The sequence below is a fragment of the Streptopelia decaocto genome, assembly GCF_964273445.1.
Source record: "Streptopelia decaocto genome assembly, chromosome: 3".
NCBI classification, from domain to species: Eukaryota; Metazoa; Chordata; class Aves; order Columbiformes; family Columbidae; genus Streptopelia; species Streptopelia decaocto.
The window spans coordinates 77,751,268-77,766,146 of record NC_138656.1 but is presented as its reverse complement, the minus strand read 5'-3'; the positions used below and the strand labels follow the sequence as shown (position 1 = coordinate 77,766,146).

The 14,879-nt window shown below is 37.7% G+C and overlaps 1 protein-coding gene across 1 annotated transcript in view; it reads right to left on the bottom strand.

Annotated features, from left to right (window-relative positions):
- Window positions 1–5,368: 5,368 nt before the first annotated feature.
- SIM1 (SIM bHLH transcription factor 1) overlaps window positions 5,369–14,879 on the bottom strand; it is a gene marked incomplete at both ends in the record, with an annotated part of 44,796 nt that continues 35,285 nt past the window's right edge. The window contains 2 exons of the mRNA XM_082048413.1: window positions 5,369–6,099; window positions 7,741–8,146. Of these exons, the coding sequence (XP_081904539.1) occupies window positions 5,369–6,099; window positions 7,741–8,146 (1,137 nt within the window). The remainder of the gene's footprint in view (window positions 6,100–7,740; window positions 8,147–14,879) is intronic.

Here is a 14,879-nt window from a genome sequence, read left to right as displayed (position 1 = left end):
ATTCTGGGTGAGAGGGGAATTCAGTTGTGAATACAACCCAACAAAAAGCTTTGTTTCTTCCTGTATTTGATCTTTCCTTTCAAATACAGCTTCATAGATAGAGTCATAAATTACCTCTCTTCAAAAAGCGATGTATTCCTAGCAACTTAGAGCCAGATTTATCCACAGAATTCTCATATACATAAGCTAAATGCCACAGTGAGGTTTAACCTCCCATACTTTCTTTTCGATTAATAAACGTTTTAAGGAAATGTGAAATGGAGTCACTGTTCTGAACAGAACACTTTTTTTTTGCCTTCAGAATAACAGCTAAACCCTCAGCTACACCTCTAGCAGGCTTTACTAATATGAAACTGAAGGTTTAGAGAAAACAAAACAAAACAAAACAAAACAGCAACACCACCAACAAAAAACCTGTGGGTTTTGTTTTGTTTATTCTGTTGTTGGCTTTTGGGGTGTTTTTTTTTCTTCTCAGTGCATACAGCTGGAATATTTAACCATCAATACAAATTGCAAATAAAATAGGTTCTCCTCCACACTGTGGAGGTATCTGGGGCTAATCCAGTATACCTACAGGAAAGCATGTTCATCCACCATTGTTCCTGATAACAAAGCCTGTATTGCCTTTAGACCCTTAGGTGTTTTAAGTAAACTTGCAACTCATGCAAAGACCAGAGCCTGAATCCATTTGCTGCCAGACATTAACTATAGCCACCTTAAAATAGACATAGCTAGGTCTAATCCTGGAACTGTGTGCTATAATCCCCATTATATACAGCTTTGTATGCAGAAGGTCTGAAACCAATGCGTATGCCTCAGCTTTGTTCCTTGACTGAAAGGTTAACTGACCTTTGCGACAGCCAGTCTGATCTGCTGGGGTGGCTGCGCCTTTTCCAGAAATAATATGCAACCTTTTATTTTTTTTCCAGCTCACTCAGGATGTTCACATAAATGAACATATGGTGGTTAACATACTTAGGGACATTAATGAATAAATGCTGCATGTCCAGAGATATAAATGAGATCCAGATAAGAATGATTAAAAAGAGTTTAAAATAGCAGAATTTCACTGTATAACCTGTGGCAGTGTTGCAGACACATCAACAAAAGCCATTTAAATCTTAACAAATACTTCTGGGGTTCTTCAGTGCAGAGAGATGCACTCATTTTAGCAAAGTGTATATAAATAATCTCCATTATAGAGACACGGCCATTAGAGCTATTACCTTCCATAGTTTCCATACTCACATCCTGAGATTAAAAAAAAAAAAAAATTGCAAACAAACCCCAAACTTATTGCCATTTCACAACAAATCATCTTTTTTCCCCCTTACATTTATTAAGTAGTACCTTACTCCACAAATATTCCCATTTGAGTCAATGGGACAAATTGCTGAGTAAGGTTCTAATTTAAAAATTGCTTTTCAAATTTGTTCAAAATTATAAACTCCATGCTCCTGGGATGTAATTTTGTATAAAGAAGAGGGCTCTTTTTTGCTTCTTTAGACAAAAGAGATATATAAAAATCATCATGCACCAAAATCGTAATGCAGCGTTCACTAATATCAGTAAGAAATGCTTTGAAAGAGCTGTGGTCACTCTCTGTATTTGGAGTAGCTACAAAATACTGATTTGGTATCAATAGCAAAACACTATTTTGTTAGAGAAATAATGCAACACAACAATTTATACTGTTTCTGTTCCAAAACACAAACTACATATCTTCTTTAAAGTTATAACCTTTAGCTAATGTGGTACATTTGAAATGTGTTTGGTACAAATGCCTTGCATTTTTCAATTTTGCAAAATATCTCATCTCATCTGATTTAGAAAAAGAAGAAACAAAAAAAAAATATATCCTTGAAGGATATTAAATGAAAAATTTAATTAAATAAATATGTAATTGAAAGAATAAGCTTTATACCATATTGAAAAGTACATTATATGAGCTGCAGTGATATTATATGCTATAATTAAGGTTGAAAACTTGCTTGCACATAGCATGTAGCATGCAGAGAAGTATGTTTACAACTTTCAATGCTTTCTGTCAATTAAGAAGAAATTCCTGGCTGTCTAAAGAAGCAGGATGGCAAATTAGCTGACAAAAGGCATCTGTCTCTAGCAGACTGTGCTGAAGTGCTGAGGAGTGCAGGTTGCTGGAATCCCACGAGTGAAGTGAGCATCAGCCTTTGCTTGTAGCAGAAGACGGCTGCACGTGCAGACCTCTCTACTAAGATATTAGTTATTCCATTAATTACAGTGCATTTTGCTGCATTTGTCATTGTGACTAGGACTATTGAAAAGAGGATAAATAACTACAGTTTGGGAAGTTTTATTTTGGGATCACAGTAAATAAGAATGAGGAATTTTTATTGCCTAGCACACCGGCTTTTTTCCTAGGTGAAACCATATAGAGTACAAGCACCTTATATTGTACCTGTTTGTTTTATAGGTCTTCTATTTTTCAAAAGTGCCTGTCAGAATGCAAATACAACAGTGCCCAAACTGTGGTTTTCTGACTGCTTGTGGCCATTACACCATAGACAGTGAACTGCAGCTGGTCTGTAGCACTCTATTGCCTTCCAATTAAAAGCTTGATAACAAGAGTGCTTGGTGACCCCAAGAAACTTGGGTGCTAAAAAAATCCCATTCATCCAAACAGTTTAGGAAACTCTTCTGTAGTACAAAATAATATTGACACTTAGACTTATTTTTATATGTACTAGTAGGGATAGTATGATACCAGGTACCTCTACTCTAATTCGCTTGGCAAATTGTATTTTAATACTGTACAATGAGACTCCAAATACAAGTTTATTCATATTATTCATAGGAATAAGTGAAATAAATATGTGTCCAGAACTAGATTTATCAAAAATACTTTTTTATCCCTATGCTTTAGGAATATATACAATTGTTGGGCTGAAATAAGTCCATTTTGGTCCATTCCGTCCTCTGAGTTAACAGTTATTGAAGGTTTTCTTTCCATCAACTATTTGCCTTGTTTTTATCTTAAAAGAAACAAACAAACAAAAATCTCTAACTGCTGCTCTTTATGACCTTTGTTATTTATTTGGCAGTTAGTCAAATAATCTTCTAGCCAAATCATTTTGTTCTCATTTTGCCTTGGCTAACATTCAATGCCCTGTCTCTCATTTCTGCCGCTAGTTCAAATAGTTTTAGACCGTTATTTATCTCTCGTCTCTGAAGAGCCTGGTGCACACACCAGTGGCATTCCCCCTTACTCTTTTCCCTTACAAAGATGACGGACCCAGTTTATTTAAAGTTTTTATTAGATCTTTCAGTCTCTTTATCTTTTGCTGAGCTCTGCTCCACCTTTTCTATTATGAGCTTTAGATAATAAAGACCAGACTGTGTTGCTCTTCCTTTTGTTCAACGTACATTTCAGCAGGAGTGATCACACTGCAGTCAACAGAGATTGCTTATGGAGTAAGGTACTACTCAATTCAAGATTCACAATCTGCCTTGGAGTGATCAGGACTATACACAATATTCCAAGTTCAGAGAGGTAATTTCCTCTGCTTTCAAGTACATCTCTACCTACGTGGCTTATAATGTTATTATTTAGCTTTTGCTTCTGATTAGTTTTATTTGAAAATAGATATTTTTAACCCACCCATAGCATGCTGGTTTATATTTATTTCCGTTGATGACTCAGTCCCATATGTCAAACTTCTTAATGTTACAAATGAAGCAAGGCTTAGTACTAATCTCATTTTAGTAACCACCTCAAGTTCTCTCACCTTCACATTGGTATAATAGGGAGGGGCTGTCCTTCTCCCGTTTCAGTCAACTTTGAGACTTTGTATAAATGCCATACAAAGAAGGACAGGTTTAGTAATTGTGCCTACAAATGCCCTATTTTACCTTTTTTTTTTTTTTGCATATGCTTTTTATTTACTGTTTTCCAGTCAATTAGTGTCTCTTTGTTCATGAGATTATTAAAAATTGCAAAAAGTTTCCCTGTCTCTTTTGATGTCTTCTATAACTCTAGGACAGGCCTTGATAATATCAGCATTCTTAATACAATTGAAGTTCTTGGAATCCTGATTTCCCTCTATATTTTTTATGTACATGACTGATTTTGATATCCCTAATATGTTCTGGCATTCATTAAATTTTCTGCTGCAAGCTAGAAAAGAATGCATATCCCTTTTTCAAAGTCATACCTATTATTTTACTATATCTCAGAGAGGGCAGTTACAATTTTCTATACTTTCTTAATTTACTCCAAAACTGTATGCAGAAGTAGCACAGATCATCATACATTTTTTTGTATATTCTCATCTCTCATGCTTTTACACTTACATAATTGCCTTTTTTTTTTAACTGCAAAATTTCTATGAATCTATTGAGTTCCTTTTGTGTTTCAAATTAATTCTTAATTATTCAGCCACGTAGGACCACTTTTCCTTATTTTATAATTATTAATAAATGGCATACATAGCCATAGGGTTAAATGCATTTATCTTGGACCACTCTTCATTCCAGCCCGTTCTCCCTGTTTCTCCTGACAATTTTCTTCCATTTCACTCCACTACCCACCTTGTATGACCTTTCCAAAATATGAGCACAGTCTTTCATCTCTACATCAAGACAACCAAACCCTATGTATTTCTCAAAACTACACTGAGAAAGGCCCTTTTTCTTTTAAATACAGTAGAAGTAAATATTGATTGTACTAATCATAAGGATACTGCTAATTTGACTCCTTTCAGATCAAGCGTACGTAAATAGCTATGCATGTGAGTACACAAGGAAATAACAATTCTGAGGTGTTCTTTCTTCCTTCTCCCCTTTTTGATTTTGTATTGGTTAGCCATGGATGCTTTATTCCATGAAGCAGAGTAACACACGTGGCCATTAGGGAATAAACAGATCACCAGAAGCACACATTTTGATGTGTATTTTGAAGGAACACATTCCAACTTTCTGCGTAAAAAGAGTGCATAGCAGTTTTGTTGGCTGGAACATGTGGGGCACACAGGGTTCAGAAGACCTGCCCTTGGCAGCATTTCCAAAAACCACCTCTTACACAATGAGCATAAATTGCTCTGCTGGCCTGCCCCAAGCACTCTCTGCCTAGACCTCTTCCATCCTTCTGACCTTGCATGGCACTAGCTTTGAGTTTAGTTCCATTCACTCTAACCCTGCATGCCAGTGCATTTTTATTTTTTAAAAGTAATGTGTGTCAACTAACTCTTCCCCCCAAACCTTAGATTATTCTTTCTAGTGCACTGTGGTATATCAAATGCTGGTAACGACAAGGGCATGAAAACTTATAATATCTTCCAATTCGATCACAAAGGTTATTTTTTAAAGCACAAAAGTTTTTAGAAAAAAAATGTCAGCTTCCATTGGTTATTATAACAGATGTCCCCTTGTGTCCTTGTGCTGGATCTTGCTGCATCCTTAAGTGAGAAGTCACATCAAAGTGTGATCCATTACAGCCTAGTGAATAGTTTCTAATGGTTTCAGTGTCATATAAGTGCTCCAGGGCATACCCAGTTAATGTGTAAGCATGTTTATCAAAGTACTGCCTGTGGGAGCTGTAATAACTTGGAGAGGCTGCTGGGTGGTCCCCTGGGGTTTGATGAGGGGACATGTCTGAATGCAGGTAGTCTTTAGCTAGCACCAAGCTAGATTTTGATATCCGGTCAGAATTGGGACTGCTTATCCTAGACAGTGCTGTGGGGCTGTTGTCATAGTCATTTTCATGTGGGCTCATAATCTTTCCGTCTCGTTGCTGGATGTGTTCACAGGGAGGAGTGTTGGCAACCATCGGGACACGGCAGACATCCCCTGCCAACTGCTGCTGAGGGTAGTTGGCAAAACAGATAGCATGCTTCTTCCCCGTGCCATTAATGGACACCAGTGGATCAGGGGTTGTTTTCCGCAGCTGGAGTCTGTTTTCTTCCTCTTTAATCATTTGCTGAGTGGCTCTTATTAGAGTTTCAATTTTGCTGGGCTCATGTGGGCTGCTCTGATATTGCTCAGCACGGTATCGGTCACCTGATTCACTGGCAGAGCCAGGATCAGGAGAGCTAACAACACTGTCCTCATCCCAGTGTCCTCTCCCTAGGAAAGAGAGAAAGGGGAGAAGCATTGAGGTTGAAGGAGGCAAGCAATCTTGAAGAACAAGTACTCTGAATGTTATTTTACAAACAGAGAACAAAGACAGAGGCAAGTGACTCTTAACCAAGTAATGAAAAATGACCATGGTAGACCCCTTGTTTTTCACTGACAAAGTCAAGTTTCCAGTGTCTGCATGTGGAAGAAATAATACAGCTGAAAATATACAAAGAAGAGATCTAAGCACCTCAACACAGACATTCAGTGCCATCTAAGATGGTCTAGGCTAACCAAGCATCTGCATGAGCCCAGCAGATACAGCACCTACAGGAATTCTGTGTCTCATGGAGCAGCTAGAGGCCAAGGCGGGGTACCCTAGGGCACATCAAAGTGCCCTTGATACAGATGCTCAGGCCCCTGATCCCTCACTATCTCTTTGCACCAGCAAAGTTTGAGTGAATTTGGACTGTGGTGAAAACAAAAATCTCAAGAAATTAAAAGTGTACGTGACTCTGCTGTGTCTTCTCAGCCCATTTACAAGAGCTATAACACAGGCAAATAAAGTATTGTGAAATAGTTTGTGGCCCCATTGTGACTTGATGCAGGTTACACAACAATAAATAGAAGTAATGATGCAGTTATTCTTCTTTAGAAGCGTAAGAACCCAGAGTTGGTAGACAGGATTACTGGGAAAACATTATATCACACACATATTTATTATATAAACTTTTAGAACGGGAAACCTATGTTTTGACAGATTATTTTAGTAGAAAATATTTTGTGAAGTTTTTTTGTGTTTTGTTTTGTTTTGTTTTTTGTTTGTTTGTTTGTTTGTGTTTTTATGCTGGAATCTATCCTTAAAACCTTATACTCTGATTTTTGGGTCAGTTGCAATCTTTCAACTATCAGCCTGCCCTTTAGACTCAAGGACCTTTGAATTTATCCAAATCCAAGATCAGCCTTTTTCTGTGAATTTTTGCTCAGCTTCAGCCTCTGAAGACATGCTAATGCACTGAGGTTGCAACCTGCCAGACACCAAGCAAGGCTTCAGGTTTTGTGCTGAAAGGATGGAGAGACTCAAATTGACTAAAAGTTATAGCTGGGGAGAAATGTCTGAAACCAAAAGTAATGTTTATTTGAATTACTAATGTTAAATAAAAGTAAACAGCAAAACTTACAGAATCTGATGATAACCAGGACAGAGCAAAGAAGTCATTTGGAGAAAAATTTCTCCAAAAACTTTAAAGGTTTTTTTAATATCTAGCTTGGGTTTAGTTCTAACTAATTTTGTGCTAGATATATTCTATCCAAAGTACTTTGATATTAAGTCAAATAAATAACGTATTTCTATCGAGTGTATAAAATTGTTCCTATTTTTAAGATTATCCTTAAGAAGCACCAGTCAGATGTTCCCACCTTAATTTTACAGGCTAAAAAATATACAGTAAAATTATATTTTGCTGCATATAAGCCAGACTGTCAAACTCAAATTGAACTGTAAGTATTTCTCATCTCCATAGGTGCAATGTCTGAGACAAGGACATGCATCGAGAGTCCCATTTGCTGCCTCTCACATAAACAGCTGCATGCTTATGTCATGTTGCTTTATCTGATGTGGTGCCACTTCTGAAAATCCTTGTCTCTTACCATGAATCCTGTGCACTGACGTTATGTGGGGCATGCTGTTTTCATATGCTTCTCTGCTCTCAGGGGACGACTTAGTCAGGGGCAATGCTGAACGAGAACCCCACCAGCTCTCCCTTCCTGGCTGTGGGGTGCCAAGGAAATACCGACCAGCTTCACATCTGCCTCCTTCACAGGCCTGAGTATGGAAGTGTCTGTCATCGGCCAGCCTGGAGTGATCGAGTGCAAAACCGTAGCAGAGAGCACTGCGGTCTGAGTACTGTCTGTAGGCGCAGGAGACGTCGTGGTGCTGGGAGCTCGGTCTGTCCGCAGGCTCCAGTAGCTGAGGAGAAGCTGTGTCTGTCAGGGGGCTCCCACCCCACTGGCTCTCGTGGTCAGACTCAGATCTCTCAGTGTGAAATCCAGAATACTGCAAAACAGGAGAAGAAGCATGGAAATTACTGCGCCTGAGTGAAATCTGTGAGTAACTGCACTGAAAAGACAGAGTATGCGTGTTATGGGGTGTTTTCTGTGAGCAAGCTCACACATCTGCACCTTCTGATTGGACTCCTAGTCCTTTCCTGTACAACACTGTAATGAGCCCGCAGATGACAGGACAGACCTCATGAAAGTCTAAAACATCCCATGTCAACCCTTAATAACCATCTCCTTTATGATGTGTAATATTAGGCTCTGCAACATCAATGTTGCGATTCAATATTTTTTTAATATGTCCAGGTTTTTCTTATTGCTTTGAAAGCTGGTGCTTTTGCTCAGCAATGGTGCTCCAGTGCTCCCCAGAAAAACGCTTCCAAAAGGGACTGAAATAACACCACTCCTGGAGCATCTTAACATATTAAACTGAAACTGAAGGTATTCAAAGTTCTTTTTCTAAGGGTTCCCTCTCTTTTCCTCATATTTTGTTGCTGATTTTTTTTTTCTTACAAAGAGTTGTATCTTGGATCTCTACCCTCCTAATATTAGGGAAAAGAAAGCTTCCTGTAGATTCTAAGACTACCAACACTACCACAGAGTAAAGCTCCAAAGTGATGGTAGATGAGTAGGAAGCCAAAAATGACAGCTCTGTTCCAATGTGGGAACAAGGAAAATCCAGAAACTGTTTGCCAGAAAAGGCAATCTCTAGCCAAAGCAGAGTGGGCATTTTGGCAGCCCTGTTTAAACAGGGCCTTCCCTACACAGAAGATGAAGTCAGCAGGTGGTTGGAAAAGCAGACAGAGTAGGAGCATGAGCGTTTCGTTAGAGAGAAGTAAGGGTTAAGTTAAATGTCACAAATTGCTAGATATTCATAATGAATGTTTCAAACTTGCAGATACGTTCTGGGGAAAAAGAAAAAAATTAAAAGAAAGAAAAAAGCTTATTAAACCTCCTAGGATTTAGCTATCTCATTTTAAAATCTTTTTATTTATTGAAACTGTCCAACTCCATGGAATATCTTTAAATCAATTTCACCCACGATTATAGATTGGGATGAGACCAAAGCTGTACATGCTCACCTCTTCAGTACTGAACACTTGTGTCACAAATCAATGTATTACAATATGAAACCCTGGAATTCTCCCCTTCCATCACTCACCTTCCAGATGCCCACTCTGTCTTTTCTTTTAATAGGCATTAGGCCTCTGTCTCCTGAAAACATAAGTTTACCTTCCTTTTCATTAGATTGAGTTGCTATGAAACTCCTCATTATCAGCCTGGATCAAGGTTTTGTGCACTTACCAATTGAAAGTACTGACCAGATGTTTGACTTACAGAAACTTAAACCATCTGTGCAACATCAGTAGTGGAACTACTTCAGTTTTGGCATTTAATTGGGCATTTTTTCAGTATCCCAGTTCATATTTATGAACACTGTTTGTTAATGCAAGGGGTTATTTAAAGGTAAAAAAGAAAGGGTCATGGCTTTGAGGAGCTCGATTATATTTTGTTATATAGTTGTCAGAAGAATACCCACAGGGAAAAAGCCTACCAAGTAGATATGGAGGAGGCCAGAAAGTTAGTACCACCATATTCAGCACAAAGTCTCAGAGATGAAAGGATAAATATGATTTTGCTTGGAGGTAAGATAGTTACAGAGCAACAAAAGAATTATATTAAATGTCAGTAACCCAGTGTAAGTTAACTAGGAACTTTGTTCAGCCATCATAATGTTATGTGACCAACTGTAAAGTCTGATTCTTCTATTATAATTTCAAATCTAATGCTTAGATCTGCTTAATCACTAAGATATCTTCGTAAGTACAAAGTGAATTATTGTAAACTTTTGACAAATATATTTAGATGAAATTAAGATTTCAATTAAAACTTAAAAATTATTAATAAAATTCTGACTCTTAAATTTTAGTTAAAAAGGAAATTCACAAAAAGAAAACTACTTCTGTACCTATTCTTAATTTCAGAATTATTTTTAGTGCTCTTTTTGAGTTTGATTTTTATAAACTAGATTTCCTCTTTTTTTTTTTTTTTCAATCTCGAACCTAACCACAAGGATTCAATTGCACAGGCCTTCATGCACTTTTCTTAAAGAAAGGGAAACCATTTCAAAGGATACATGTTCAGTATATCAGAAATGCACCATGTAATGTCATATAACCGTTTAGTTAAGACCAACAATACTTCATGCATATTTGTACTTGATGTAAATGATGATTTTTTGAGATTTGACCCGTAGCAGCTACGAGGCTATAGACAGAACTAAATTAACACAGTGAATTGCTTGTGGACCACTTTGTCTACTGTGGTTTGATACGGCTGCTTGTTCTTAAGGTACAACATAAGCAGACATAGGCCAAAAATATGTCTAATTCCCTTTAAAGCTAATCACATCTCTATTTGGCATCACCAGGCTGCCTCTACCACTGCCTCTTCTGGGAGTCTGATGTTGACAGGTGGAGACTCCAAATACGGGCATGCATGACATGTTGACAGGGGGAGAAATGAAAGGATGATCAAAGATACTGCTTTGCTGAAACGGGAGTTGGAAACACTATCTCTCAAGTCAGAATTAGGCTCCCACATGTCAAGTGATGAAAGACCATAGAAAATGGAATCAGATTTAATTAAAATTATGGTCAATTAAAATTAATGAAAATACATACATCTTTTTAATCCAAATCCTTCCTCACCAGAAGTGTTTCCCTTGCTGCTAATTTTTGCCTTCTGACTCCTATCAGGCAGAAATTATTATTTTTGCGTTTTTTTGACAAAGTTCAACCAGCAGACAGAAGTTAAACATGATAAAGAACTTCAGGCAGGCAACATCTGAAATCACTTCAGGTGATTTCTGAATTGTCTTCTGGCATAAACAACAACAATAAATGAATTAAATTGTCCTCCAGCTGGTTTATGGAAACTGAATTGCCACCTCCAGATGCAGAAATGTCTTCCAGACTGCTAATCCAGTGTACCATCGCAGTGAGAGTACAAGAGCAGGATCAGCACTGACAGAGAAAAGGGTTATAGGCCATCATTGATGCTCTTTTCACTCGAAACAAAACAAAACAAAACAAAATCCACAAAACAAACAAAAACTTCAGGAGAGCTGAATTGGCAGGGAAATAGGAAAATATCAATTCCACACCTAAGAAAAGCTTATTTTATGAAAGCACATGGACAGCTGACAGTTGTAGTATTTTGGGGCTGATTTTCTTTTTCCTGACCTTTCATTCCTGCAGGTGTCCCACTGGCTTGAGCTCTCATCCTGTCGTATGCAGCAACATCAGTCTGCTCTACACACCATGCCAGATGCTCAAACAATAGATGTTATAGAGATCTGATTTTTCTGGCAGCCTACTCAGGTTTTTATCATTATAAGCATTAAATATATGGTGAAACCCTCTCAGAGCCCTCTTTTCCATGAAAAACTTTCACTACATCAGCATCAGCAGCTTTCCTCTTGATTTGTGTCTTAGCCATGAGAAAAAACATCACAGATGCAGGCTGCATTGTACTAAGAACATATGCATGCTTTTAAATCACTTTTATCTTACTTTTTACTAATGTAATCCTGAAATGTAAAATATGTTCTTTTTGCATTCACTGTTATAGGCAGAACAGATGGTGAAAGGCTTAGATTAAAGTAATACAGCATGTCCATTAAAATAACCCCCACTGCTGGTGACTCTTCACCAGATCAGGAGTTATGTTTACTATAAAAAGAGGGGTTTGCTTTGCTTTTGAATACACTGGAAGTTGCCAAAGCTTTAGCCTACAGGAAGAAATAAATAAAAATAGTAATAATAATAATACTAAAAAGTTGACTAGAATTCAGCCCGATTCTGTGATCTTTACCCCATTGTGTGATATTGCAGAATTAATCCAGATTATCTGTTTAGAGGAGCTGTAAAATCTATTTACCTCCAAAACCAGGTGGATTAATATATACCTACTAGAGAAGGGTCTTAATTCCAAAAATTCATGCATGCTGTAACACACACCAAAGCTCTTGTGTACATCCTTACTTGTATGCATGTGTTCATTTTATATACATATAACCTTTATCCAAGAACAAGATGAGATATGAAGCAATAAACATTTACCCAGATCTGACCATAAAATGTTTCCATTAGAGGCAGACTATAGACAATTTAAAATATTTTTTTAAACAATAGTAATTAATGAGAGATTAAACTCCAAAGCAGTTCAGATGATCACAATTAAAACGTTTTTCCAGTCTTGTTGTTATTTCCTGTGTATAGAATAAATGAGGTCCAGGGCTAGCTTTTGGGAACACAAAATAAATTAGGTCCAGGGATAGATGTTGAGAGCCCCTCACAGTGATTATTATTACAGAGGAAGACTACAGGCATCTTTAAACCAACTCAGAACTTTTGTTTTATGCAAATCTCTCTTAAGACTTCATTTTTCTCATTTTTTCACCTCCTCTTTCAGCTCTCCACCTCTCTGGTAAGACAGAACTAGAAGATCACTGTTCAATGTGTTTGGGCAGGTCCCATAGCTGCCTCATGAATTTTGGGTTGCCCTCCTCTCTGTTTGACCTTCCCTTGGCCTGGGACTGGCTTCACAAAACTCACCAGCCCACTGTACTAAAGTCATTCTGTTAATCAGATGCAGACCAACACCGCCAATTTAACAAACTCAGTTTTCCTTGAACAATCTACAAGTGCCGTACTACATTATGTCTGCTTTTTCATAAGATTTGAGGAAAAAAAAAGCATTAACACTGTCTTTGGTGACCAAAACATCCATTTTTTGCCCTAGTATTAAACAAACAGCTGAAACTTATTATCACGGTTTTCTTACAATTCACATCTCACATATCTATCCTAGGGGCACAGAGCTGGCAAGGGAGAGGATTCTCAGTCAACACCCAATAAAGCACATGATTCCCTTTTCTCTTCAAGAGTGAAACAAAGTAAATACTAAAGAGAAATAAATTTAAAAGAAAGTAGATATATTTTAAATCTCCCATGTGCCCTTAACTTCAAGAAATACTTTGCCCACTGCCATTATTTTACTGATAAACTTCCTGCTTCCTTCCTCCACCAAAACCCAGGCTCCCTTGTAAGCCAAAATCCATGCCTTCACTTTTCTACTGTGGCTTTTGAGTCACACTCTAATTCTCAGCAACTGACTGGCAAATTACATGGACTGGAGACTGAGGGACACAGGCCATACCACCTGCTGCATGTTCTTCAAAACAGCTTTTCTCAGTCTTTCAACAGTTTATTCAGTGGTGGAGAAGGATGAGAGGGATGCAAAGCCAAGCTGCCAGCGTTGCTTGTGGTGATGTGCTACAATGAATGGAATGACCATTTTTCAAGATACTGGCAACTAGCACGGCTGGCTTCTTTTTGAATGATGAAATCTTTGACTTTACTACCAGGCAGATGGTAATGAGGATGCAAAATGAAACTGGAGACTAAACATCCTGAGCCTTCAGACAACAATCCCTGATAAACCAACAGTCTCAACACTGCACTAGGTCAGTTTTTTTTCCTGGTTGTGAAGAGATTAAGGAGGTCCTGATAAAGGTCACACTTTCAGAAAGTGAATTGATGTGGGAGAATAACAGATCTTCATTTGGGATTGTCCTGCTAGCAAATGAGGACTTCTGAAAGGACTGTATAAGGTGAGATTAAGAGTAATTTCAGTAAATCAAAGATGGCCACCTCAAAAGTCTGATTTAGAATTAATTATAGATGTCTTTCCCAATGCTTTGAAGCAGTTTCATTACAATTGCTTGGTGTACTGCGTTCAAAAGAAAAACTCTTCTTTAACAACCCACAGAAAAGTATGTGAACAAATTATTAAACAGCAAGAGGCATAACAACCTCTGGCAAAATTAGATTCGTAAAATGAGGAATCCAAGTTCATATCTATGCACTTGGTTATTATTCCCTGTGTCAACAGCAGATGTCATTTAACTGAAAGTCTTAGCCTTGGTACCTTTGAGGGGAAAAAGAAAGAAAACAAGGAAGTGATGTAGACAGTTGGGATCATATTATACACTCTTAGTGGTCAGTTTAGAAAACATTGTGCCTGCAGAGAAACTGTAGTCATCAAGGTCATTATTAGTTAAATATTGACCTGGACTCTTTAAAAATACATAGCTCTCCAATATTACATCATGAATGCACACATTTATATCCACTGTGTGGTGGCATAAGGTCAGTAAGACTTGCATCATTATTCACTAAACATAATAGTTATTTTGACAAAGAGATTTATTTGAGCCAAAGGGCTGACAATGTAAGTATGCACATTGTTCGCAGAAATCAGTTGCATAAACGTATTAGGTAAGCTCCAGTTCAGAGACCAAATCAAGTCTGGTCCATTTGCCAAGCAGGGACATGTTCCTTTCACATTAGGCCTGAAAATGAAATCTGGGAAATTAAAGTCTACAGATGCCAATGGCCACCTCTTAATGCTTTCTCCCTTTCAAAGCTTTGTACATAGAAAAGCTTTCTTGTTCCAGTCCAGCAAGTTAGCTTGTTGCTTTCCCTTCTCAAAACTCACTCTTCCTGACTAAGATTTCAGTATTAAACTGCTGTCAAACATCTGGCAGCTTTCTAGATATGTTGGAAATATTAAGGAGTGAGTAAGAAAAAGCAAGCTTTCTCAAATGGCAAAACTCACAGTCCTCTCAAACCAAAGTATTTCAAAACCAACATTTTTGCTTGTCC